Below are 26,331 nucleotides of genomic sequence, written 5' to 3' on the forward strand. Positions count from 1 at the left end.
CTCCTCTCCCCTGCTCCTCCCCCCTGCTCCTCTCCCCTGCTCCTCCCCCTGCTCCTCCCCCCTGCTCCTCCCCCTGTTCCTCCCCCCTGCTCCTCCCCCCTGCTCCTCCCCCCTGCTCCTCTCCCCTGCTCCTCCCCCCTGCTCCTCTCCCCTGCTCCTCCCCCCTGCCTCTCCCCCCTCCCCTCCAGAGTGCACCTGTAACTTCCTGGGTACGGAGCGAGGCCAGTGTTCCTCTCGTGAGGAGTGTGTGTGCCAGCGAGCGTCGGGCCAGTGCCAGTGCCTGCCCGGTGTGTCGGGGCTGACCTGTAACCACTGCTCCCCCGACTCCTGGAACCTGGCCAGCGGACACGGGTGCCAGCCCTGCGCCTGTCACCATGCCAACTCCCTCGCCTCCTCCTGCAACGAGGTGCGTTACCGCGGCGACACTGTGACATGAGCATTGTAGTGGATGATTCTGTTCAGCTGGGTGAAATAGCACCTGATTAACTGTGTGTGTGCATGCATGCTTGCTGTGTGTGTGTTCACCAGTTCACAGGCCAGTGCCAGTGTCGTCCAGGCTTCGGGGGGAAGATGTGCACCGGCTGTGAGGAGAACTACTGGGGAGACCCTCAGATCCAGTGTAGAGGTAAGGTCAGCTGATCCAGTGTAGAGGTAAGGTCAGCTGATCCAGTGTAGGGGTAGGGTCAGGGGTCATCACCTCCAGCTGGCAGGACTTGAAGCTATAACGTGTCTCCTCTCTCTCTCTCTCTCTCTCTCTCTCTCTCTCTCTCTCTCTCTCTCTCTCTCTCTCTCTCTCTCTCTCTCTCTCTCTCTCTCTCCTTCCTCTGTCCCCTTTTACCTTTTCCTTTTCTGTCATTCTGTCTGTCTCCTGATACATATCTGACTCCATCTCTCCAGCCTGTGACTGTGACCCCCGGGGTGTGGAGACGTCCCAGTGTGACCGCGGGTCGGGTCACTGCGTGTGTCAGCAGGGTGTGTCTGGGGTGCGCTGTGACCAGTGTGCCCGAGGCTTCTCGGGGCAGTTCCCCCACTGCCAGCCCTGCCACCAGTGCTTTGGGGACTGGGACCGCGTGGTCCAGGACCTGGCCAGCCGCACCAAGGAGCTGTCCGGACGGGCTCACCACATCCAGACCACCGGCCTCACCGGAGCCTACGAGAAGGTACGGCTCCTTATCCTCCTCTCTCTGTTCCTCCTTTCTCTTTCCCTCTCTCTCGCTCTATTACCCTCTCTCTCTCTCTCTTCCTCTTTCTCTTTCTCTCCCTCTCTCATCATTTCTCCTCCTCCATCCTTCTCTCTCTTTTTCTGTTCATATTTCTTCTAACCTTCTGCAGGCGTTCCGGGAGCTGGAGGAAAAGCTGGCTCGGGCGCAGAGCATCGTCAACGCCCGCAACGCCACCGCTGAGGCCGTCACCAAGCTCATGGAGCTGATCGAGGACCTCAGGTACACCCCTGACCCCAGCCCTGACCCCTGACCCCTGACCCTCAGAGATGGCAAAGTAACGAAGTACAAATATTACATTTCTGTACTTAAGTCGATTTTTATCTTATCAGTACATAACTTTACAATAAATTTTCACATACTGTATATCCGTACTTTCTATTTCTAACATTTTTAAGCAAGGCTCGTAACTTTTTTCATTTCCTGGCTCAACAAACGTAAGCTAGTCTACGAAGCTACCATGGAGCACGGCAGAAGGCAACAAGAATGTGTCTTCTTCTAAAAAAAACGTTGTGTGTGTGTGGGGGGGGGATACGTTTTTAAGGGTGTAAAACGATTTCCCAAAAATATTTTTTTCTTATCATTGATGAGTACTTGATGAGGACTCTACTACACTCTACTGTACTCTATTGTACTCTTATTACAAGTATTGTGCTCTTTTTTATTCTACTGTTGTAGGCTTCTCTGTCCTCCTCTCTTCTCCTTTCACTCCGTGTGAAAAAAGTTTCGTAAGGTTGAAAAAATGTTTTCCCAAAAAGTTTTGAAAGGTTGCAAAAATATTTTGCCATCTCTGCTGGCCCTGACCCCGTACCCTAGCCCTGAACCCTGATCCCTGAGAAGTCAGAGTCAGGGTTGTATGGGACAAACCCAGTGAATTCTCACCAGAGTGTTATGTGCTGTGCAGGTCTCAGATCGGGGAGACCACAGAAGCTCTGAACCGCGTGGAGGGAGACCTCACCAGCGTCCAGGACAGCAACTACCAGGTCAGCACCCAGCTGAGCGGCCTGGAGAGAGAGGCTCGGGAGCTCAACCTCACCTCCCAGAAGCTCCACGCTCACCTGGACATTGTCAAGAACTCCAACTTCCTGGGTGAGCCCACCTCACTTCCTGCCTCCCCCGTACCCTCTCACCCCCCCCCCCTCCCTCATCGCTCTTTTTCTCTCTCTCTCTGGTTATCCTAACCTCTCCTCTCCTCCCTCCAGGTGCGTACGACAGCATCCGCAGCTCCCACAACAAGTCTCGTGACGCCGAGCGCAGAGCCAACCAATCAACCATCACCTCGCCCAGCACAGTCAGCCAATCAGCAGACACTCGTCGGCGGGCCGAGCGCCTCATCTCAGCTAAGAAGGACGACTTCAACCGGAAGAACGCCGCCAACAAGCGAGCCCTGAGCGACCTGAACGTCCGGGCCCAGGGCCTGGACATGAAGAAGATCAATGAGAAGGTGAGGATCTTATTATTATTATTATTAAAGATCTTCTTCCTCCATGAAGGCAGATGGTTGTTGAAGCAGGAGTCGTGAAGGCTGATGGTTGTTGAAGCAGGAGTCGTGAAGGCTGATGGTTGTTGAAGCAGGAGTCGTGAAGGCTGATGGTTGTTGAAGCAGGAGTCGTGAAGGCTGATGGTTGTTGAAGCAGGAGTCATGAAGGCTGATGGTTGTTGAAGCAGGAGTCTTGGTAGAAGGGGGGTGCTACACACACTGGCAGTCACCTGGAAAGTTGTAGACGGGTGATTGGATCATAATTGAGGAATTTGGGGGAGGGGTAGTAGGCTTGCACATGAATATTCATGAGGATCCCCCCCCCCCCCCCATTACCTGTCGCAGGTGTGCGGTGCCCCCGGCAACGCCCCCTGCACCGACAGCCCCTGCGGAGGGGCGGGTTGCCGTGACGACGAGGGAAAGCGTCACTGCGGGGGTCTGAACTGCAACGGCGCCGTGGCGATGGCGGACAGCGCTCTGGAGAAGTCGCTGCACGCGGAGAAGGAGCTGGGCAGGGCCATGGGAGAGGTGGAGGGGCTCTTCAGCAAGGTCCGCTCATGCAGAACCACCACACAGAACCACCACACAGAACCACCACACAGAACCACCACACAGAACATAACACACAGAACCACCACACAGAACCACCACACAGAACCACCACACAGAACATAACACACAGAACATAACACACAGACCACCACACAGAACATAACACACAGACCACCACACAGAACATAACACACAGAACATAACACACAGAACCACCACACAGAACCACCACACAGAACCACCACTCAGAACATAACACACAGACCACCACACAGAACATAACACACAGAACATAACACACAGAACCACCACACAGAACCACCACACAGAACCACCACACAGAACATAACACACAGAACATTACACACAGAACATAACACACAGAACCACCACACAGAACATACCAAACAGAACCACCACACAGAAAATACCAAACAGAACCACCACACAGAAAATACCACACAGAACCACCACACAGGACCAGGGTGTTTCCCGGCAACAGCAGCTTCCTGTGTGTGTTGCTAGGTGGCGGAGGCTAAGCTGAGGGCTGAGGAGGCCCAGCAGCAGGCACAGGCTGTGCTGGACAAGGCCTCCAGGACCAAGGACACGGTGCAGCGCTCCAACGACCACCTCAGAGACCTCATCAAGCAGATACGGGACTTCCTCATGCGTGAGTCACATGACTAGTCACCTGACCAGTACCACAACTAGTTACTTGACCAGTCACATGACATGGATTGGTTTAGATTAATTTATTTGTTGGTTGGTTGATTGATGTGATGCAGTCGTCGATCTACAAAGTAATGCTTTTTGACCTGACCTGAGCTGTCCTCTGACCCCTACAGAGGAGGGGGCGGACCCAGACAGCATAGAGACGGTTGCTAACGGTGTGCTGCAGCTGTCCATCCCTGCGTCGCCGCAGCAGGTGCGCCACCTGGCCGAGGAGATCAAGGAGCGCGTCCGCAGCTTGGCCAACGTGGACGCCATCTTGGACCAGACACAGGAAGACGTCCGCAAGGCTGAGAAGCTGCTGCTTGATGCCAAGAGGGCCAGGTGTGTGTGTCTTGTTTAACATACATCAGGGGGTTTCAGAATTACAGTTGGGGTTAGGATTACATTGTAGCGGGGTTTGCTCGTTTAAAGATAGAAATACTTAATGTATCATAAAGTCTCGGGGCACCACCCTAATATTGGTTTAGGACATTAGGGAATCCTATGTTTAATATGTAATAATCAGTCTCTTTATGAATGAATTCCTAAAGAGACTAATCACCTCTTTAGGAATGAATTCGTTAAAAGTGTAGAGCCAATCGTAACATCAGTGAACACGCACGTCAAAATATCTTTACAATGAATTTATTCAAGTAAGGTAAACAGATCTTATGAACAAGTTAGATTATGGGTTTGACATGAGAGATTGGTTTCAATAAACAGGATGAAATGGTCTAACTTAAAGAAAGACAGAAATTGTACAGTCAATGATTACATCCTTACAAATCATAAACAGAGCTCACGCCAATGCCATGTCGAGGAGGAAAGAGCGTTAGCCATAGTTACGCTTGATCAGGGGTTGATCAATGATGTTGAAGGCGGTTTGCGCCAAAGGTCCATTTGAAGAATCTGAAGTCAAAGCGCGGCTGCGCTGGGTCATGTGACTGAGTCTGCGGGATCTCAGTGAAGTCTCAATTAGAATTGCGTTTTTAGTTCTTCTGTTGAAACGTCCAGATAGTGTCGCGATCACTATAAAGTTGAATCTCAGGAGAAGCTAGGCGATGTCCTTGGAACGCCAATCCTACTGGCGTTCATGCCATGGTCGGTTTCGCTGGAGTCAGAGATTGATGGTCATCTTAAGGCTTTATACAGTTTGAGGGAGGACCCGTCTGGGGTCAGATGTGGATTGGTGGAAGCTGGGTTCTCAACTCCTCCCTCCTTCCTTCACACCTACCAAAGGTGTGATCTGATCTCTGGTTGGTTCATTAGATTGTTCAAATATTGTTCTGGACATCTTGGTACAGTTACAAAATATAGTTGAATGATTGTTTTATTATGATAGCTTTGTGTAGATACCAAGAATGACGTAGTTATCTTTCAGGAAGAAGGAGTTGTTACTAGAATCAAGATTTCAGTGAACACAACATTAAAACAAAGTAACAAACATGAAACAAATATCCCTCTCATAATTCTCCACCTTGTACTCTTGTGGTAAAGGTGAAGTCTCAAGAACTTTCCTCAAAAGTTCTGGTCAAGGTATGTTCTTTGTTCAAATCGCCGCCGAAACGGATAGCAAATGGGTTGCTGGAGACCTGTTGTCTAAATCAGGCCCTTTGAAGCTTGCAAGCTAGCAGGAGGGCTGATTAGGAAGATTGGGGAGGTCCTCCCCCAATTCTATGGTTCCTTTGCATCGGCGTTTGGTGGGTAATCAGCATACTGAGGGTGTCACAAGGGCTGATTAGGTTTGTCTGATGTGATTGAATCACTCTTCAGGTGTGGCAAGATGTTGGCTCCATGTGGTCTTGCTGACCTCACTACAACATTAAGGATTATGGTTAGAATTAGGGGTTAGTTGTTTTGAATGTGAGTGAATGGTCGGGCCCAACTAGGATATCAAAACAAAGGTACGTGTGTGTGTGTGAGCAGGCACGGTGCGGAGGGTGTGAGGACCACGGCGGAGGCGGTGCAGCGGGCGCTGGAGGACGCCAGGGCGGCGCAGGACGCGGCAGACAAGGCCATCAGCAGCGCCAGGAAGGACCTCAGAGACACCGAGGACCGCCTGGCGCAGGTACACACACACAAACACAGCACACACACACATGTATAGACAGGTGTGTCCAGGTAGAGTCAGCTGTGTGTGTGTGTGTGTGTCCAGATCGAGCTGGAGACGAGCAGTGGGGAGCAGCAGCTGGGTGGGGTGATGGGCCGGCTGGGGGGCCTGCAGGAGGGCATGGAGCTGCTGAAGACACAGAGAGCCTCCAACAGCATGGCCGCCGCCAGGGCAGAGGAGACTGCCACCATGGCGAGGGACAAGGCCAAAGAGGCCAAGCAGGTGTGTGTGTGGCTGGATTTGTGTGTGTGTGGCTGGATTTGTGTGTGTGTGGCTGGATGTGTGTGTATGTGGCTGAATAGGTGTGTGTGTGTGTCTGTGTGTCTCACCTGTCTCCCTGTGTGTGTCTCACCTGTCTGTATATGCGTGTCTCACCTGTGTGTGTGTGTCAGATCATGGAGGGGGAGCTGAGAGATAAGTACCAGACGGTGCAGGGCCTGGTGGACAGGAAGGCCGGGGCCGTACAGGAAGCCAAGCAGAAGGCAGAGCGTCTCCGAGACCAGGCCAAGGAGCTGCTGAGGGACGCCCAGGACAAGCTGCAGAGGCTGGCAGGTGTGTGTCTGGGGGGTGAGGGGGGGTGTGTGGGGGTGTGTGTCAGCCTGGGCGAGGCACGCAGGATAGAACTGAGAAGTCTTTGTTTTGGAGAAGCAACTGTTCCAACATCCACATCAACTGCATTCTCAGAGCAGTTTCGCCCTCTAGTGGGTGGACATGTTCCCTGCACTGTGTCTGTCAACCTGTAGGAGTGACGTGATGTTGAAGACAGGACAACCGCTGAGATTTTGGGAGAGTGTGCACTGGAACAGATAGTAAATGCATTGTTTACCTTGAGACACTAACAGGACATGATTCATGCTACTAAATGAATATATAGATAAATAGGTCCAACCTTTAGATTTTTATTTTTACATTTTATTAGTTTGCCAGACGCTTTTATCCAAAGTAAGATGCATCTAAACAGAACGGTAGAAAATCAAGGATCCGTATTTAGTTGGCCAAGGAATGGTCTGTGTTTACCAGACACTGTGTGAAGGAACCACATCTCGACTACCATGTACAGTGCAACAACAATAATAATAACAACAAGTGTTGTTCTTTAGAGCTGGAGAAGGACTACGAGGAGAACCAGCGGACGTTGGAGGGCAAGGCCAAGCAGCTGGACGGCCTGGAGGACAAGATGAGAGGCATCCTCAACGACATCAACAAGCAGATACAGATCTACAACACCTGCCAGTAACACCTGTCCAGAAACACCTGTTTAGAACGTCTAGAAACACCTGTTTAGAACGTATACAAACACCTGTTTAGAACGTCTGAAAACGTCTATCCAGAATGTCCAGGAACACCATGAATGTGTCAACTAGTGTACAATGTCCTCGATCACCTGTTTAGAACATCCACACCTTTTTAGAATGTCCAAAAACACATCCAGAATGTCCAGAAACAGCTCTAGAATGTCCAGAAACAGCTCTAGAATGTCCAGAAACAGCTTTTAGAATGTCCAATATTACATCAAACATTTGGGGCTTGTTACTGTTTCACACGTTTCTAGAAACCCTGAGCTCTGAAACGGCTACAGACATGTTTTTGTATCAAATATTTGCCTTTTTCTCTTTCAGAATCTGTGCATTTGCGTTGAACTAGCATACTGTATAATGTTGTGGAGATTGCATTTTAGGAACTGTGTACTGGCTTGGTTGTCAATGGTGTGAATATTTCACACCATTGTGAGTACTGTAATAAATACGACCCTGTTTGGGGATATCTTACATTTCCAGAAACCCTTTAAGGCTCGATTTGAGTAAGTGCAGATAAGTATATTTATATATTTGATTATATAAATATGCGTATACTATAGCAATAAACACTATGATATTTTCTTTTTTTCCCGTCTTAGTCTAGTAAGCGCAATCAGCCACAATGAAGTAAGTGTTTAGAAAGTACGCCAAACATGCTTTATTACCATATTGGGTATAGCTTTCCATTGGAAATTATTTGCCCCCCAAAGTTTCGCAAAATGATTGATGTGCTTTTCGTTGGGGTCTGTATTTGTGACACCTGTCTGTCCCTGTAAAGACGAGACTATTTGCGTAGACAACCTACTCCACTTACCAGACGGAATCACGTGGCTGGCATCGTCGCTTCAGTCAGGAAGTAGATATTAGCGGACTGGATATCGGTCTGGACACTTTCCCCTTAACAAAGTGCCAGTCATTACTAGAGCCGCGAGTCGGTGAAGTAGACAGGCTTTTGTTCCATTGACTGTCAGTTATTGTCTGCAGTGCACTTGGTATATGTATGGAAGTTAAAGATATGGATCCCGGATAAGGAGAATATTTTAGAAACACCGGTCTACGAGGTTGGTCAGGAGAGAACAGCGGCCCCAGGCCCCGTCGAGACGACCTGCACTGCAGTCGGGAAGAGAGGAGACATAATTCGGACACGGACACGGACTAGTAGCCGGCTATTGTGGTCGCAGAACACCGGGAGACGACTAATTGCTCAAGCTTTGTAAGTTGTCAGTCATTGTTTATGTTGTCGAGTTTAATTTTAGCGACGGTTTACTTTGTGCCGTTGTACAAATAGTTTTTTTTTGCATAACGATAGGCTAGATATCAACACCATGTCAATGACATTAGCCTAGCTAGATACCGTAGCTAAACGGTTAGCCTAGCTATCCTGCAAACGACAAGGCTAGCGTTGCAAACTGGCTAGGTTAGCTGTAGCTATAGAGGCGCTTTCCTAAAAATGAAAGCTTAACTAACTAGCGTTAGACCTTACGTTTTTGATCGTGTTTGCAAATCAACGTTGAAACTTTGAGGCAACCAACTTCTTAATTCTGTCTTTTAAAAGTGCCTAAACGCTCCCATACGTAACAAAACCTAACATTGCAGCTATAGGCAAAGAAAGAAACGTATAGAAAGCTAATGGTCATGTTGGTCATTGTTACATTCCAGCAAACATTGCAACGAGTAGCTTGTTTAGCTATGTATCTGACAAGGCCACTGAATTGTTAGCTAACAATTAGAAGCGCAAAAATTAGATCTAACGTTAGCACAAGCTCTGTCAAACCTAGCCTAGCTAGGTTTGACAGAGTAGCGACAGTAGATCAGTGTGTTGTTATGACTGTCCCGAATACCCGGTAACGGTACCCTGGCCGGTGTCTGCCAACACAAAGCGATGTTGTGTCCCTATGTTAGTGCTAGGCTAGCTGTAGCTAGCTCTAACCATAACATTTAGCTATGCAGTTAGTTTGGCCACTTTAGCTGACAACGTAAGCGATGTAATTTCTTGTCTTTCCCAAATGCGGTAGTTTGCTCTCATACTATGAGAGTTTAAACTGTACTATGAGTCATAGTACAGTTTAAACCTAAATAATAATCTATAATAAATCTCAAGCATCCTAAGATAACGTGGCTAGCATTACCCTTACAGCAATAGTCGACAAATACAATAAACATCTATCCACATGTGTTACCGAAATACATCTTAGTAAACATTTAGAGCTAGTAGCCTAGTACAGTACAGTAGGTAACGAATTACACTTTGCCACTTGTTAGCGCAGATAACGGTTTCTGCAGGTCAAATGACTGTGAGGGAAACTAGACTAACTGAAGAACACAACTTTAATATGCAGCACTAGCTACATTACACTTTCTCAACTATGGAGATATTATTTTGACAAGTTGACTTTTAGATTTACCCTTGATAGTGGTATATCGTTCCACGATAACTGACAGTTGATGTACAATCAGTTAGCTAGCACTAGCTATTATCATAAGGACGGTTAGCTAGCTAGCTTGTCTTGCTAGCTATATCATATTCGCCGCATCATGACGGCATACATTGAAGATAAGGAGGCTACCGGTTAGCTTGTGTAAGCCTCCTATCTCGTCAATTGCTAATAGCTTTGCACAGGTGTTTTGTCATTCGCCAGCCAGACGCGGATCTTATTACCGGGCCACCTGTAGGCTGTTTGCGATTAAAGCTGATATACCGAATGATTTTAACTTGATGAAGTGTCAAGTGTGTCTTCTTTGGTGATGTGTTGGGGAGTACAGTATGGTCTGCGTGACATTTAACGACCGTGAAACGCAGTACTCCGTTTCCCCATGCCCTGCTTCTTTTCCTAGTACACAGAGCTTTCCTTTTAAATATATTTTTGTCATTTTACTGCTTTATTGGACAGTGGCGGTTAGAGACGGACAGGAAAGGTAGGAAGGGAGAGAGCTTGACATGCAGGAAATGGTCAAAGCCGGAATCAATCCCCTTTAAATGCACTCTAAACCTCCTCCCTCACTTTCTCCTTCCCAATCCTAAATCCCACAACATCACCTATCAATAAAAATATATCATTTTTTAAATCCTCCTTTTTTGTGTCCGTCCAGGTTCAGCCTCCCCCTGCCCTCCCACCCCCCTGATTCAGTTCTGGGAGAGTTCTGAACCCGCACGTCGCCAAGATAGCCGGGTCGAGCAGGAAGAGAGAGTCCTCAGATCCAGACCCCAGCGGCGGCGGTGGCGGCGAGGGAAGCCCGCTGAGCGCTAAGTGCCTGAAGATGGCGAGCAGGGAGGAGGGGGCGCGCCTCGGGGGCGGCGCCCAGCAGGGGGCGCGCCTCGGCGGCACGGCCCAGCAGGGGGGGCTGGCCGGCTCCAGCTCCACCAGCAAGAAGAAGCAGAAGGACAGAGCCAATCAGGAGAGCCGGGAGGCCAAGAGGGCGGCAGCCGCCGGCGTTGTCGTCGGGGGCAACGGAGACGCCAAGAAAGGTAAGTGCTGAGGGGGGGAAGCTGTGATGTGGGTTTTGTTGTCCTGGTTGCAGCTGTGTGTTTGTGCTTTTTCTGTTTGTGTGTGTGGTTGCTCTGCTCTACTTGATGATGAAGTGTTGTAACCCTATCCGGGAATCGTCCACAACACACCATTTCCTCCCCTGCTCTGCCCTACACAGCATAACACATGACCACACCGCTAGCACACTGCACAGCACATAAGCTTGGTGAATGCTCCGTCTGTCTCCAGGGCCTACGTCCAGCCCTCCTCTCTCCCTCCATCTACGTCCAGCCCTCCTCTCTCCCTCTATCTACGTCCAGCCCTCCTCTCTCCCTCCATCTACGTCCAGCCCTCCTCTCTCCCTCCATCTACGTCCAGCCCTCCTCTCTCCCTCCATCTACGTCCAGCCCTCCTCTCTCCCTCCATCTACGTCCAGCCCTCCTCTCTCCCTCCATCTACGTCCAGCCCTCCTCTCTCCCTCCATCTACGTCCAGCCCTCCTCTCTCCCTCCATCTACGTCCAGCCCTCCTCTCTCCCTCCATCTACGTCCAGCCCTCCCCTCTCCCTCCATCTTGTCCTTAGCCCATCCTCCTCCTCTCGCCTCAGTGTCTCCTCCTTGAGGGGGGCTGGTGGAGCTCAGTGGTTAGAGCTCTCGACTGCGTATCAGGAGATTGTGGGTTCTAATCCCCCCTGTCCTGTACACGTGTGTGTGTGTGTGGCTGGCGGGTGACTGGCTAACTGGCTGGCTGGTGGGTTAGTGGCGGTACCGATCCTAGCACATTTGGCACCCTAGGCAAGATTAATCCCCCCCCCGCCGCGGTTGGCGCCCTCTGTTGGTAGTGCGGCAGGGTTAATTAATGGATGCACTTGGGAAATTGCCACCCCCCTCTTCATGCCGCCCTAGGCAACTGCCTATGTCACCTATAGGAAGGACCGGCACTGGTTAGTGGTTAGCTGGCTGGCTGGCTCGCTGGAGAGGGTTAGGTGTCATCCATCTGTGACCTTTAACTGTGCAGCTTGGCATGAGAAAGGGGAGGAGGGATATAGCCAGAGGTAGGGTGAGAGAAAGAGGGGGAAGGGAGAGGGGGGTAGAGAGACAGAAAAATGACTTGCTAGTATGTGTGAAGCCTAGAGCATATGGTGTGTTAGTGCCAGGCTCTAGCTAGCAGAGGGTGTGCAGGGTTTCCTGTTCCTGTGACCCTGTGCCTGCTGTGTTTCAGGTGTGTGTGTGTGACCCTGTGCCTGCTGTGTTTCAGGTGTGTGTGTGTGACCCTGTGCCTGCTGTGTTTCAGGTGTGTGTGTGTGACCCTGTGCCTGCTGTGTTTCAGGTGTGTGTGTGTGACCCTGTGCCTGCTGTGTTTCAGGTGTGTGTGTGTGACCCTGTACCTGCTGTGTTCCAGGTGTGTGTGTGTGTGACCCTGTACCTGCTGTGTTCCAGGTGTGTGTGTGTGTGACCCTGTGCCTGCTGTGTTCCAGGTGTGTGTGTGACCCTGTACCTGCTGTGTTCCAGGTGTGTGTGTGTGACTGTGTGTGTGACCCTGTGCCTGCTGTATTTCAGGTGTGTGTGTGACCCTGTACCTGCTGTGTTCCAGGTGTGTGTGTGTGTGTGTGTGTGTGACCCTGTGCCTGCTGTGTTCCAGGTGTGTGTGTGACCCTGTGCCTGCTGTGTTCCAGGTGTGTGTGTGTGTGTGACCCTGTGCCTGCTGTGTTCCAGGTGTGTGTGTGACCCTGTGCCTGCTGTGTTCCAGGTGTGTGTGTGACCCTGTGCCTGCTGTGTTCCAGGTGTGTGTGTGTGTGTGTGACCCTGTGCCTGCTGTGTTCCAGGTGTGTGTGTGTGACCCTGTGCCTGCTGTGTTCCAGGTGTGTGTGTGTGTGTGACCCTGTGCCTGCTGTGTTCCAGGTGTGTGTGTGTGACCCTGTGCCTGCTGTGTTCCAGGTGTGTGTGTGTGACCCTGTGCCTGCTGTGTTCCAGGTGTGTGTGTGTGACCCTGTACCTGCTGTGTTCCAGGTGTGTGTGTGTGACCCTGTGCCTGCCGTGTTTCAGATGTGTTTGTGGACTGGAAGCAGAGCGCCAGCGAGGTCACGGTGAGGCTGCGTTGTGGAGAGGACGTCCAGCGGCCCGGCGACGTCCAGACCTCCTTCACAGACACACACTGCCACGCCCGCTTCCCAGGTACACACACACGCACACCTCCTTCACAGACACACACTACCATGCCCGCTTCCCAGGTACATACACACACAGGTGTGTGCAAGTTGTGCAATGGGGAGTGTGACCAGACTGTGTTACAGACGGACGCCAGTGGAGCTGTCGTCTGCAGGAGGAGATTGAAGGCTCGTGCAGCAGGGTGCAGTACAAGGAGAAGGGCAACTTCCTGTTGCTTGTCATGCACAAGAAGATCCCCTTCCACACCTGGCCCTCCCTCATGGTTAGTCTTATGAGCCTTCTAGAACCTTCACACCACCCCTTCCATACTTAGCAACATCAGCCTTCTAGAACCTTCACACCACCCCTTCCATACTTAGCAACATCAGCCTTCTAGAACCTTCACACCACCCCTTCCATACTTAGCAACATCAGCCTTCTAGAACCTTCACACCACCCCTTCCATACTTAGCAACATCAGCCTTCTAGAACCTTCACACCACCCCTTCCATACTTAGCAACATCAGCCTTCTAGAACCTTCACACCACCCCTTCCATACTTAGCAACATCAGCCTTCTAGAACCCTGCCAATCAGGTTTCCATACATCTTACACCTGGCTTCCAATCACCTCCCAACGTTATTACAGTGAGCTGAAACTACAACACAAGAATACACACACACGGGAACACACACACCTGTAACACATGTTTGTCCTGTGAGTAGAGGCCATCTCTAAACCGTCTCTCTCCTTCAGTCCAACAAGAAGGAGACGGTAACCACGGAGACCAAAAACGGGAAAGAGGTGGATGCAGGTGTGAAGAAGACAGAGAAGGCCGTCACGGAGACCACAGAGAAAGGGAAGCGCCCCTCTCTCCCTCCTCCTCCCTCCTCTTCCTCCCCGCCGCTTGCCCAACTTCCCCGCGCCAAGGCCGACCGTGGCGTCAAGCGCACCATGAAGCCCAGGCTGGCGGGGGAGGCGGGGTCCAGGCAGGGGGAGGCGGGGTCCAGGCAGGGGGAGGCGGGGTCCAGGCAGGGGGAGGCGGGGTCCAGGCAGGGGGAGGCGGGGTCCAGACAGGGGGAGGCGGGGTCCAGGCAGGGGGAGGCGGGGTCCAGACAGGGGGAGGCGGGGTCCAGGCAGGGGGAGGCGGGGTCCAGGCAGGGGGAGGCGGGGGCCAGGCCTGTGGGCAGGAAGGGGGAGAAGGAACAACTACAGGAACCCAGCCCCAAACGAACCATCAAACCTGTAAAGACTAAAGAGACAAGCTCTCAACTCTCCACCAGGGACACACACACCTCACCTGCAGACACACACACCTCACCTGCAGACACACACACCTCACCTGCAGACACACACACCTCACCTGCAGTCAGGGACACACACACCTCACCTGCCACCAATGGGAAGGTGTGTGATGCGGAGAGAGAGAGCCCAGGGAGCAAGCAGGAGAGCGGGGCTGATCGGACCGCCAGGCAGACTCAGGTGTGTGTCACCTGCTGTTTCAGCTTCTGCACATTACAGGAAGAACAATAGTAATGTACTCATTTAGTGGTCGCTTTCATCTAAAGCCACATACAGTACGGGGGGATTTGAACCAAAATTTAATGAGTCACAATAAGTTGAATTGTAAGTAATAATTTGTGCCTGTGCGCTGCAGGGGGAAGAGACGGAGTTGATAGCCCGGAATGTGGCTGCGAAGATCAGCCAATCAGCAGCCAGCATGACTGTTGGTGAACGCCTCCAAACAGAGGCATCGTCCAATAGAAGTGTTCCTTCTGCTGCTGCTGCCGCTGCTGCAGGAAGACTGGGAGAAGCTCAGCCCCAGCCCCAGGGAGAGCCCCAGGGCCAGCCAGGGAGGACTGCCTCAGGCCGGGGCTGTGGGAGCCCGGAGGAGCCCATCTTCCTGAAGACAGGAGCAGGGGGTGACTCACCTCCAGACCCTGGCCCCTCCCCGGACCCAGCCTCATCCCCTGCCCCAGCCTCATCCCCTGCCCCAGCCTCATCCCCTGCACCAGCCTCATCCCCTGCACCAGCCTCATCCCCTGCACCAGCCTCATCCCCTGCCCCCTCCCTGGCCCCAGCCTCATCCCCTGCCCCCTCCCCAGCCTCATCCCCTGCCCCAGCCTCATCCCCTGCCCCTGCCTCATCCCCTGCACCAGCCTCATCCCCTGCCCCCTCCCCAGCCTCATCCCCTGCCCCAGCCTCATCCCCTTCCCCAGCCTCATCCCCTGCCCCAGCCTCATCCCCTGCCTCTGCCCCAGCCTCTGGCCTGAGACAGAACGGCCCAGAAAAGGAGAAGGAGGAGAAGAAGGATCTGTGTAAAGAGGAGTCTCTAGAGACCCAGGAGGACGGTGAGTGGAGGGATGGGGAGGGAGAGAGGGGGAGGGGGAGGGAGAGGGAGCAGGTGGAGGAACAAGAGGAGAACAGATGAGGGGAGGATAGGTAAAGAGGACAGAGGAGAGAGGAGGATAGGTAAAGAGGAGAGAGGAGAGAGGAGGATAGGTAAAGAGGACAGAGGAGAGAGGAGGAGAGAGGAGAGAGGAGGATAGGTAAAGAGGACAAAGGAGAGAGGAGGATAGGTAAAGAGGAGAGAGGAGAGAGGAGGATAGGTAAAGAGGGCAGAGGAGAGAGGAGGATAGGTAAAGAGGACAGAGGAGAGAGGAGGATAGGTAAAGAGGAGAGAGGAGGATAGGTAAAGAGGACAGAGGAGAGAGGAGGAGAGAGGAGAGAGGAGGATAGGTAAAGAGGAGAGAGGAGGATAGGTAAAGAGGACAGAGGAGAGAGGAGGATAGGTAAAGAGGAGAGAAGAGGATAGGTAAAGAGGACAGATGAGAGAGGAGGATAGGTAAAGAGGAGAGAGGAGGGTAGATATGAGAGAGCTAACTGATCTGGGTCCCTGTGCCCCCCAGCTCCAGAGCCCATGGTCAACCTGCAGTTTGTGAAGAACGACTCGTACGAGAAGGGCACAGACCTGATGGTGGTGAACGTCTACATGAAGAACATCTGTAGGGAGTCTGCCAGGGTCATCTTCAGAGAGCAGGACTTCACCCTCATCTTCCAGACCAGGTAGATGACCTCTGTCCCTCTGACTCTCACTCTCCCTCTGTCTCCTCTCTGTTATTAACCCATCACTCCTCTGATCTCTCCTCCATAGTGATGCTAACTTCCTGCACCTCCACCCAGACTGTGGGGTCAACACCATGTTCAAGTGGCAGGTCAAACTCAGGTGTGTGTTTGTTATGTGTGTGTGTGACACCTGTGTGTGTGTGTGTGTGACACCTGTGTGTGTGTGTGACACCTGTGTGTGTGTGTGTGTGACACCTGTGTGTGTGTGTGACACCTGTGTGTGTGTGTGACACCTGTGTGTGTGTGTGTGACACCTGTGTGTGTGTGTGTGACACCTGTGTGTGTGACACCTGTGTGTGTGTGTGTGTGTGACGCCTGTGTGTGTGTCTCTCAGGAACCTGATCCAGCCAGAACAGTGCAGCTATTCGTTCACCCCATCTCGCATCGACATCACGCTGAAGAAGAGACACAGCCAGCGCTGGGGTGGCCTGGAGGCCTCCTCCACACAAGGTCTGCTGCCACACACACACAGCCTCCTCCACACAAGGTCTGCTGCCACACACACACAGCCTCCTCCACACAAGGTCTGCTGCCACACACACACACACACACACACACAGCCTCCTCCACACAAGGTCTGCTGCCACACACACACACACACACACACAGGACTGTTTGTGAGTGTGAAGCGTTGTGTGTGTGTGTGTGTGTGTGTGTGTGAGATGGTTTCTCACTCACTTTCAGACCTTTACTTACACTACTCAGTCCTTATTAGTTATTTATTAGCTATTATTCCAGTGTGTAGTAATGCCTTAGTACCAGTCCTCATTCCAGTGTGTATTAGTGCCTTAGTACCAGTCCTCATTCCAGTGTGTAGTAATGCCTTAGTACCAGTCCTCATTCCAGTGTGTAGTAATGCCTTAGTACCAGTCCTCATTCCAGTGTGTATTAGTGCCTTAGTACCAGTCCTCATTCCAGTGTGTAGTAGTGCCTTAGTACCAGTCCTCATTCCAGTGTGTAGTAGTGCCTTAGTACCAGTCCTCATTCCAGTGTGTAGTAGTGCCTTAGTACCAGTCCTCATTCCAGTGTGTAGTAGTGCCTTAGTACCAGTCCTCATTCCAGTGTGTAGTAGTGCCTTAGTACCAGTCCTCATTCCAGTGTGTAGTAGTGCCTTAGTACCAGTCCTCATTCCAGTGTGTAGTAGTGCCTTAGTACCAGTCCTCATTCCAGTGTGTAGTAGTGCCTTAGTACCAGTCCTCATTCCAGTGTGTAGTAGTGCCGGTCCTGGTCTTCTAAGCACAAGCTTCACCCCCCTCTGTTCAAGGTGCAGTGGGGGGCGCCAAGGTGGCTGTGGGTTCCAGCCCCTCCAGCCTGGAGAAGACCCCCGCAGGGAAGGGCAGCCCGCTCAGCCTCCCGGCCCAGCCCGAGGGCCCGCGCCTGGGGGAAGACCAGCCCTCCGCCCCCCGGGCCCCGGAGGACGGAGGCCTGGACATGGTGGGGCCTCGCTCTGTCAGCGAACACCCCACCCTGAAGCAGGAGACCCCTGTTACCATGGTGAGGGGAGGTGGGAGGGTGGGGTGGGGTGGGGGAGGGAAGAGGAGAGCTGAGGGGTCAGTAAGAGGAGGGTGAGAGCAGAGAGACCAGAGGAGACCCCTGTTACCATGGTGAGGGGAGGTGGGAGGGTGGGGTGGGGGAGGGAAGAGGAGAGCTGAGGGGTCAGTAAGGGGAGGGTGAGAGCAGAGAGACCAGAGGAGACCACTGTTACCATGGTGAGGGGAGGTGGGAGGGTGGGGTGGGGGAGGGAAGAGGAGAGCTGAGGGGTCAGTAAGGGGAGGGTGAGAGCAGAGAGACCAGAGGAGACCCCTGAAGGAGGAAATGCAGGAAAAACTAACAAGGTTTGTGTGTGTGTGTGCAGCCCAAGCCTACCTGCATGGTGCAGCCCATGAGCCACGCCCCCCCCGTGCCCGGGGAGCCCCGCGAGGATGAGGAGGAGAGGAAGGTGTGTCTGCCAGGATTCACCGGATTGGTCAACCTGGGAAACACCTGCTTCATGAACAGTGTCATCCAATCACTGTCCAACACCAGAGAGCTCCGAGATTACTTCCATGGTCAGTCATTCATCTAGGTGGATCTCTCTCTATCTCTCCATTTCTCTCTCGTTTATTTCTATTGCTCTCCATCGCTTTATCTATCATCTATTTTATCTATCTTTTAATCTCTTATCTCTTTTAATCTCTCATCTCTTATCTCTCATTCTTTCTCTCCCTTTATCTCTAACTATCTCTTTCTTTGTATCTCTCTTTCATCTCTTTCTCTCTATTTCTCACTTTCTCCTTATCTCTCTCCTATATATCTCTATCTCTGTTCCCTGCTCTCTGTCTCCCTCACCCTTGCTCTGCTGTCACACACACAAACACACACACACCCAGCTAACAGAGATGTGTTTGTGCAGACCGGGCGTTTGAGAGGGAGATCAACTGCAGCAACCCCCTGGGAACTGGAGGCCGGCTGGCCATCGGCTTTGCTGTGCTGCTCAGAGCCCTCTGGAAGGGCACACACCACGCCTTCCAGCCCTCCAAACTCAAGGTACACACACACACCACGCCTTCCAGCCCTCCAAACTCAAGGTACACACACACACCACGCCTTCCAGCCCTCCAAACTCAAGGTACACACACACACCACGCCTTCCAGCCCTCCAAACTCAAGGTACACACACACACCACGCCTTCCAGCCCTCCAAACTCAAGGTACACACACACACCACGCCTTCCAGCCCTCCAAACTCAAGGTACACACACACACCACGCCTTCCAGCCCTCCAAACTCAAGGTACACACACACACCACGCCTTCCAGCCCTCCAAACTCAAGGTACACACACACACCACGCCTTCCAGCCCTCCAAACTCAAGGTACACACACACACTCGCGCACCATGCCACACATGCAACATGCCACACATGCAACATGCAGCCATTACATGCGATAACCTAACCTCTCCCCTCCCAGGCCATTGTGGCCAGTAAGGCCAGTCAGTTCACGGGCTACGCCCAGCACGATGCCCAGGAGTTCATGGCCTTCCTGTTAGACGGCCTTCACGAGGACCTGAACCGCATCCAGAACAAACCTTACACTGAGACAGTGGACTCAGACGGCCGCCTGGACGAGGTGGGCCACACACACACATCATGCACACACACCCTCACTCACACTGCACAGCTCTGTGGAAACATCTACTTTATATCTGCTGAGACCCAAGCTTACACTTCTTTGTGCGTGCGTGTGCGTGTGTGTGTGTGGGTCAGGTGGTGGCAGATGAGGCGTGGCAGAGACACAAGATGAGGAACGACTCGTTCATAGTGGACCTGTTCCAGGGACAGTACAAGTCCAAGCTGGTGTGCCCCATGTGCTCCAAGGTAGACATCCTCTTCCTCATCCTCCTCTTCCCAGTAGAGCAGCCAGCACAGGCCTGACGGGTCAGTGTGCTGGATTGAGGTGTCTGGTTGTTGTCATTCTGACCAAACTTCCTTTTTCCTTTCTCTTCTCCCCCCCTCTCCCCTCCTCCTCCAGGTGTCTATAACCTTTGACCCCTTCCTCTACCTGCCTGTGCCTCTGCCTCAGAAGCAGAAGGTGCTCACTGTGTTCTACTTCTCCAAGGAGCCCCACAAGAAGCCCATCAAGGTAAAACACACTCACACAGATATACACACACACACCTACTAATTACAGAAGGTACGGTGAGAATAAACCTGTTAATGAGTCCCTTCACCTGGCTGTGTGTGTGTGCTCTGTGTGTGTGCTCTGTGTGTGTGCTAGTTCCAGGTCAGTGTGAGCAAGGAGAACTCCAGCACTGCTGAGGTTCTGGAGACCATCTCCAGGAGCGTCAGGGTGAAGGCAGAGAACCTCCGGCTGGCCGAGGTAACAACATCAACAACAATAACAACAACAACAACAAAATAACAATAACATAGCCACAACAACAACAACCTCTTCTCTTCCCTCCTCCCCCCCTCCTCCAGGTGATGAGGAGTCGTCTCCAGAGGGTGTTCCTCCCCTCCTCCTCCCTGGACTCTCTGTCCTCCTCAGACATGCTGTTCTGCTTCGAGGTTCTCTCCAAGGAGCTGGCCAAGGAGAGGGTGCTGGTGCTGCGTGTGCACCAGGTAGGAACCACACACACACAAACACACAGAGGTACACACACACACACACACACACAGAGGTACACACACACACACACACAGAGGTACACACACACACACACACAGAGGTACACACACACACACACACAGAGGTACATACACACACACACACAAACACACAGAGGTACACACACACATACACACAGAGGTACACACACACACATACACACAGAGGTACACACACACATACACACAGAGGTACACACACACACATACACCCACACAAGGTGTCACGGGTGATGTCCAAGACGCTGGCCGGGAATAGTGTGTTTTCCACTTTTACAGGAACTAGGAGCTTAACGTGTGTGTGTGTGTGTGTGTGCAGAGGCCCCAGGTTCCCAGCACTCCCATCTCTAAGTGTGTGTGTGTGTGTGTGTGTGTGTGCAGAGGCCCCAGGTTCCCAGCACTCCCATCTCTAAGTGTGTGTGTGTGTGTGTGTGTGTGCAGAGGCCCCAGGTTCCCAGCACTCCCATCTCTAACGTGTGTGTGTGTGTGTGTGCGCAGAGGCCCCAGGTTCCCAGCACTCCCATCTCTAACGTGTGTGTGTGTGTGTGTGTGCAGAGGCCCCAGGTTCCCAGCACTCCCGTCTCTAAGTGTGCCGCCTGTCAGAAGCCCCCTGCCCCAGAGGAGGACAAGCTGAAGCGCTGCATGAGGTGCTACAGAGTGGGCTACTGCAACCAGTAAGTCTGTCTGTCTGGGTCCTGTCTGTCTGGCTCCATCTCTATATACTAGTCTGACTGTTTCTCTTTATTTGGCCGTCTGTGTCTGACTGTCTCTTTCTCTCTCTCTCTCGTTCTGCGCCAGTCGACTGTCATCCTCTAAGCTTCAACCACAACAACAATTCCACATTTTGGAATGTTCTCTGTAGAATGTTTCTCCCTCAGAAACCTGCCGCAGAGATTCCAGAGCATTCTCTGTTTTCTAGAAGGTACTTCACCTTCCCTCTCTCCCTGCCCCCCTCCTCAGGGTGTGTCAGAAGAACCACTGGTCCAACCACAAGCTGATGTGTCGCCCCAACACGGAGAGTGTGGGGCTCCCCTTCCTGGTCAGCGTGCCCCAGTCCCGCCTCACCTACGCCCGGCTGGCCCAGCTGCTGGAGGGCTTCTCCAGGTACACACACACAAACACTTATGCCTGGCTAGTAAGGGAGAGGCTGGGGAGGGAGAGGATGAGCAGACAATATTCCATCTGTCTCCTCCCTGGCCTTGAACCTCTCTGCCTCCCAGTTCTTCAATTCAATGAGTTTTATTGGCTAGAAAGAACAATGTTCACTTTGCCAAAGCAACAGTGGAGGTACAGGAACTGTTTGTATAAATCACAGCCTCTCTGTCTGTCTGTCTGTCTGTCTGTCTCTCTCTCACTCTCTCACTCTCTCTCTCTCACTCTCTCCCTGCAGGTTTTCAGTCAACGTGTTCCAGCCTCCCTTCCAGTCAGGGAGGTCGTCTCCCGAGGGCTCCCAGTCCCGCTCAGACCTGCCCCCCATCCCCGCCGGCCCCGCTCCGGGCGGCCTGGAGGCCGGGGAGGCGGCTGAGGAGGGGGCTGAGGGAGCCTCCCTGGCACAGGAGCGCTCCTCTAAGACCGCCCAGGCCTCAGCCCCTCCTGCAGGAGATGCAGACTCCTCCTCCCTCTCCACCACCAGCACCTCTGAGTCTGGCTTCTCCTCTCCTCCTCCCTCGTCCTCCTCCTCCTCTCAGGACACTCAGCCAGAGAAGGAGACCTCATGTGAGAAGGCTGTGCGACCGGAAGGTACACACACACACACACACACCCCTGTCAGGTACACACACACACACCCCTGTCAGGTACACACACACACACACCCCTGTCAGGTACACACACACACACACACCCCTGTCAGGTACACACACACACACACACCCCTGTCAGGTACACACACACACACCCCTGTCAGGTACACACACACACACACCCCTGTCAGGTACACACACACACACCCCTGTCAGGTACACACACACACACACACACACACCCCTGTCAGGTACACACACAGCCACCACCTATGTGATTGATGAATTTATCCCCCCAAAAAACCTGCTAAAGGTGTGATTGAATGGTGTGTGTGTGTGTGTGTGTGTCAGCTGCAGTGACAGGGTACCAGCAGCCCATGGAGGCAGCCTCAGGATACACCTGCCAGTTCTACATCTCCCTGCTGGACGCCAACAACAAGGATGTTCCCCTGGAGGAGAAAGGTGTGTGTGTGTGTCTGGAGGAGAAAGGTGTGTGTGTGTGTGTCTGGAGGAGAAAGGTGTGTGTGTGTGTCTGGAGGAGAAAGGTGTGTGTGTGTGTCTGGAGGAGAAAGGTGTGTGTGTGTGTCTGGAGGAGAAAGGTGTGTGTGTGTGTCTGGAGGAGAAAGGTGTGTGTGTGTGTCTGGAGGAGAAAGGTGTGTGTGTGTGTCTGGAGGAGAAAGGTGTGTGTGTGTCCCAGTATGTAACAGGTGAGTGTGTGTGTGTGCAGGCGATGCAGTGCTGGAGCTGCCAGATGACAGCTGTCTGGAGCTGGTGTGGAAGAACAACGAGCGTGTGAAGGAGCACGTGCTGGTGCGCTCCAAGGAGCTGGACTACCTGGACGACCCCAGCACTGCCAGCGACACGGCCCGCGCCGGACACTTCACCCTGGGCCAGTGTCTCAGCCTGTTCACCAAGCCTGAGGTGCTGGCTCCAGAGGAGGCCTGGTACGATCTCACACACACACACACACACACACACGCTCCAGAGGAGGCCTGGTACGATCTCACACACACACACACACGCTCCAGAGGAGGCCTGGTACGATCTCACACACACACACACACGCTCCAGAGGAGGCCTGGTACGATCTCACACACACACACACACACACACGCTCCAGAGGAGGCCTGGTACGATCTCACACACACACACACACGCTCCAGAGGAGGCCTGGTACGATCTCACACACACACACACACGCTCCAGAGGAGGCCTGGTACGATCTCACACACACACACACACACACACGCTCCAGAGGAGGCCTGGTACGATCTCACACACACACACACACACACACGCTCCAGAGGAGGCCTGGTACGATCTCACACACACACACACACGCTCCAGAGGAGGCCTGGTACGATCTCACACACACACACACACGCTCCAGAGGAGGCCTGGTACGATCTCACACACACACACACACGCTCCAGAGGAGGCCTGGTACGATCTCTCTCACACACACACACACACACACACACGCTCCAGAGGAGGCCTGGTACGATCTCACACACACACACACACACACACACACACACACACACACACACATTGTCACAAGCATCTGTCTAGTCTGTTATCTTTCACTGCTTGGAGCTTGCTTGCTCTCCTCTCCTCTCTGTGTGTGTGTGATGTATAGATGGTGGCTACAATTTCACAACAGACAACAATCTCTGTCCCTATTTAGAATAAGTCATGTCTGGCTCTTAATTAACACACACACACACTGTAGCTGTACATAGATATTTGAGCATTTCCTATTTGTGGTAATGTGTGTGTGCCCGTCCAGGTACTGTCCTAAGTGCCAGCAGCACAGAGAGGCCTCCAAGCAGCTGTTGCTATGGCGACTGCCCAGCGTGCTCATCATCCAATTGAAACGCTTCTCCTTCAGGAGCTTCATCTGGAGGGACAAGATCAACGACATGGTGGACTTCCCCGTCAGGTACACACACACACACACACACACACACACACACACACACACCCCTGTCAGGTACACACACACACACACCCCTGTCAGGTACACACACACACACACCCCTGTCAGGTACACACACACACACACACTGTGTCAGGTCCACACACACACACACTGTGTCAGGTCCACACACACACACACAGTGTCAGGTCCACACACACACACACAGTGTCAGGTCCACACACACACACACAGTGTCAGGTCCACACACACACACACAGTGTCAGGTCCACACAAACATTGTCAGGTCCACACACACACTGTGTCAGGTCCACACACACTAAGGGCAGTGTTGTTCCAGGAACCTGGACCTGAGCAAGTCATGTATCGGTCAGAAGGATGACCTGCAGCAGCGTCCTGTGTATGACCTGTACGCCGTCATCAACCACTACGGAGGCATGATCGGGGGCCACTACACCGCCTACGCACGACTGCCGAGCGACAAGAACAGCCAGCGCAGTGACGTCGGTGAGTCACCACGGCAACGCCGCTTGACGAGGGCGATGACAATCACAGCCGCCACTGTGTGGAATGTTGTTGTTGCTGTTGTTCTGACCTTCTGTCATTCCATGTTCTCTCTCTCTCTCTCTCCCACAACCTCCTCTCTCTCTCCCCTCTCCCCCCACCTCCTCTCTCTCTCCCCTCTCCCCCCACCTCCTCTCTCTCTCCCCTCTCCCCCCACCTCCTGTCTCTCTCCCCTCTCCCCCCACCTCTCTCTCTCCCCTCTCCCCCAACCTCCTCTCTCTCTCCCCTCTCCCCCCACCTCCTCTCCCCTCTCCTCCCCAGGGTGGCGTCTATTTGATGACAGCACGGTGACCACTGTGGAGGAGAGTCAGGTGGTGACCCGCTACGCCTACGTGCTCTTCTACCGCAGACGCAACTCCCCTGTGGAGCGTCCCTCCAGGCCCCCGGGGGCAGAGCCCCCCGCCACCGCTGCCAGCCAGGTGGGGCACCACTCTGTACACACACACACACTCTCTACACACACACACACACACACTCTGTACACACACACACGCACACACTCTGTACACACACACACACTCTCTACACACACACACACACACACTCTGTACACACACACACGCACACACTCTGTACACACACACACACATACTCTCTCTCTCTCTCTCTCTCTCTCTCTCTCTCTCTCTCTCTCTACGCACACACACACACACACTCTCTATACACACACACACATTCTATCTAGGGGGGGGAATTTTTTGGTACCTTACGATTGAAATTGATTCTTGGGGTCATGAATCAATTAAAAATCGATTCACGTTTTTTAGGGATTTTTTTTATCCCCCCAATTTTTTTAAATAGAAATAAAAAAGATTTTTTACATTTGTGAATTGCTAGAAAACTGAATCGCGATTCAAATGTGAATCAATTTTTCCCCCACCCCTAATTCTTTCCTGCACTCTCTCTCTCTACACACACAAATTCTCAACACACACACACTCTCTCTCTCTCTACACACACTCTCTTCAGCAACACATATGTTCTCCACAGGGGAGGGGGATGTCGAGGGAGGAGAGTGTTGGTGGGTGTATGACACTCTAGACCAGAACACTGTACAGCACAGGGGCTGTGGGGAGAAGGGGGGGCCTGTGTGTGTGTGTGTGTGTGTGTTTTGGGGGGGTGTTGAGTGAGGCGGAGGGTGTGGCAGCCTGTTGGATCTCTGTGTGATGTAAGTGTGTTGCAACACCTGTGTACTTACATGAATGTGTCCCTGTTAGAACCATCTGTTGAGGATGTCTCTCAGCTTGTGACTCCAACACCAGGATGTGTTCTGTTTCCTCTGGGCTTGCTACACAACCGGACCCTAGTTTGAGGAAAGTTAGGTTTAGTAAGAAGTTATGGTAGGTTAGTTAAATATGGTGGTAGGGTAGATTGAGTTTGGGTTAGTTAAGGGCAGGGAAGGGCAGTTAAAGGTTTGGGTTAGTGAAGGATAGGGTTGGGTAAAGTGAGGTTTGGGTCGGACCGCACCCTTGCCCAGAAGCTGACGCAGGTTTCCGCCAATCGCAGGCCGCTCTAATATGGCAGGAACTGGAGGAGGAAGAGGAGGGGCCAGGGCGGGGCCTGTTCAGCGCTCTGCGCAGGAGAGGAGGAGCCAGGAGGAGAGAAGAGGAGCGTCCGCAGGGGGCGGGGCCTCACAGGAAGCCTCACAGGATCTGTTCTGACGACGACTGCGTCCGCTACTTTGTCCTGGGTACCCTGGCTGCCCTGTTCGCCCTCCTGCTCAACCTGCTGTTCAACCTGCTGGGGAGGCATGGCTGAGGCTGGGGCTGAGGCTGAGGCTGAGGCTGGGGCTGGAGGCTGGGGGCTGAGGCTGGGGCTGAGGCTGGAGG

General features: G+C 52.8%; 2 protein-coding genes across 2 annotated transcripts in view; both read left to right on the forward strand.

Moving 5' to 3' along the window:
* lamb2 (laminin, beta 2 (laminin S)) overlaps nucleotides 1-7,842 on the forward strand; it is a 31,090-nt gene extending 23,248 nt beyond the window's left edge. Inside the window, 13 exon segments of the mRNA XM_067239793.1 lie at nucleotides 189-406; nucleotides 529-625; nucleotides 898-1,160; nucleotides 1,333-1,442; nucleotides 2,125-2,309; nucleotides 2,423-2,664; nucleotides 3,046-3,249; nucleotides 3,778-3,922; nucleotides 4,098-4,305; nucleotides 5,890-6,031; nucleotides 6,119-6,295; nucleotides 6,466-6,625; nucleotides 7,174-7,842. Of these exon segments, the coding sequence (XP_067095894.1) occupies nucleotides 189-406; nucleotides 529-625; nucleotides 898-1,160; nucleotides 1,333-1,442; nucleotides 2,125-2,309; nucleotides 2,423-2,664; nucleotides 3,046-3,249; nucleotides 3,778-3,922; nucleotides 4,098-4,305; nucleotides 5,890-6,031; nucleotides 6,119-6,295; nucleotides 6,466-6,625; nucleotides 7,174-7,310 (2,288 nt within the window). The 3' untranslated portion in view covers nucleotides 7,311-7,842.
* A 470-nt stretch (nucleotides 7,843-8,312) lies between these two features.
* usp19 (ubiquitin specific peptidase 19) lies at nucleotides 8,313-26,283 on the forward strand. Its single transcript, XM_067239418.1, has 28 exons — nucleotides 8,313-8,584; nucleotides 10,462-10,837; nucleotides 12,883-13,011; nucleotides 13,131-13,267; nucleotides 13,741-14,036; nucleotides 14,121-14,466; nucleotides 14,642-15,019; nucleotides 15,173-15,335; nucleotides 15,894-16,050; nucleotides 16,139-16,210; nucleotides 16,445-16,560; nucleotides 17,375-17,604; nucleotides 17,966-18,158; nucleotides 18,503-18,636; nucleotides 19,062-19,220; nucleotides 19,358-19,468; nucleotides 19,623-19,733; nucleotides 19,869-19,970; nucleotides 20,072-20,212; nucleotides 20,813-20,931; nucleotides 21,218-21,361; nucleotides 21,648-21,997; nucleotides 22,351-22,461; nucleotides 22,727-22,943; nucleotides 23,789-23,941; nucleotides 24,279-24,445; nucleotides 24,764-24,921; nucleotides 26,009-26,283. The coding sequence occupies exons 2-28, from the start codon at nucleotides 10,630-10,632 to the stop codon at nucleotides 26,258-26,260; spliced, it is 4,854 nt and encodes a 1,617-aa protein (XP_067095519.1). The 5' UTR covers nucleotides 8,313-8,584; nucleotides 10,462-10,629; the 3' UTR covers nucleotides 26,261-26,283.
* The last annotated feature ends 48 nt before the right edge of the window (nucleotides 26,284-26,331 follow it).

This window comes from Osmerus mordax, chromosome 7, assembly GCF_038355195.1.
Source record: "Osmerus mordax isolate fOsmMor3 chromosome 7, fOsmMor3.pri, whole genome shotgun sequence".
Taxonomy (NCBI): Eukaryota; Metazoa; Chordata; class Actinopteri; order Osmeriformes; family Osmeridae; genus Osmerus; species Osmerus mordax.

What these genes read in the sequence shown, in the direction of transcription:
- usp19 (XM_067239418.1), top strand. Translation starts at nt 10,630, where the DNA reads ATGGCGAGCAGGGAGGAGGGGGCGCGCCTCGGGGGCGGCGCCCAGCAG. An exon ending in CTGCCACGCCCGCTTCCCAG is followed by an intron (nt 13,012 to 13,130) that starts GTACACACACAC and finishes ACTGTGTTACAG; the next exon opens with ACGGACGCCAGTGGAGCTGT. An exon ending in GGAGGCCTCCTCCACACAAG is followed by an intron (nt 16,561 to 17,374) that starts GTCTGCTGCCAC and finishes CCTCTGTTCAAG; the next exon opens with GTGCAGTGGGGGGCGCCAAG.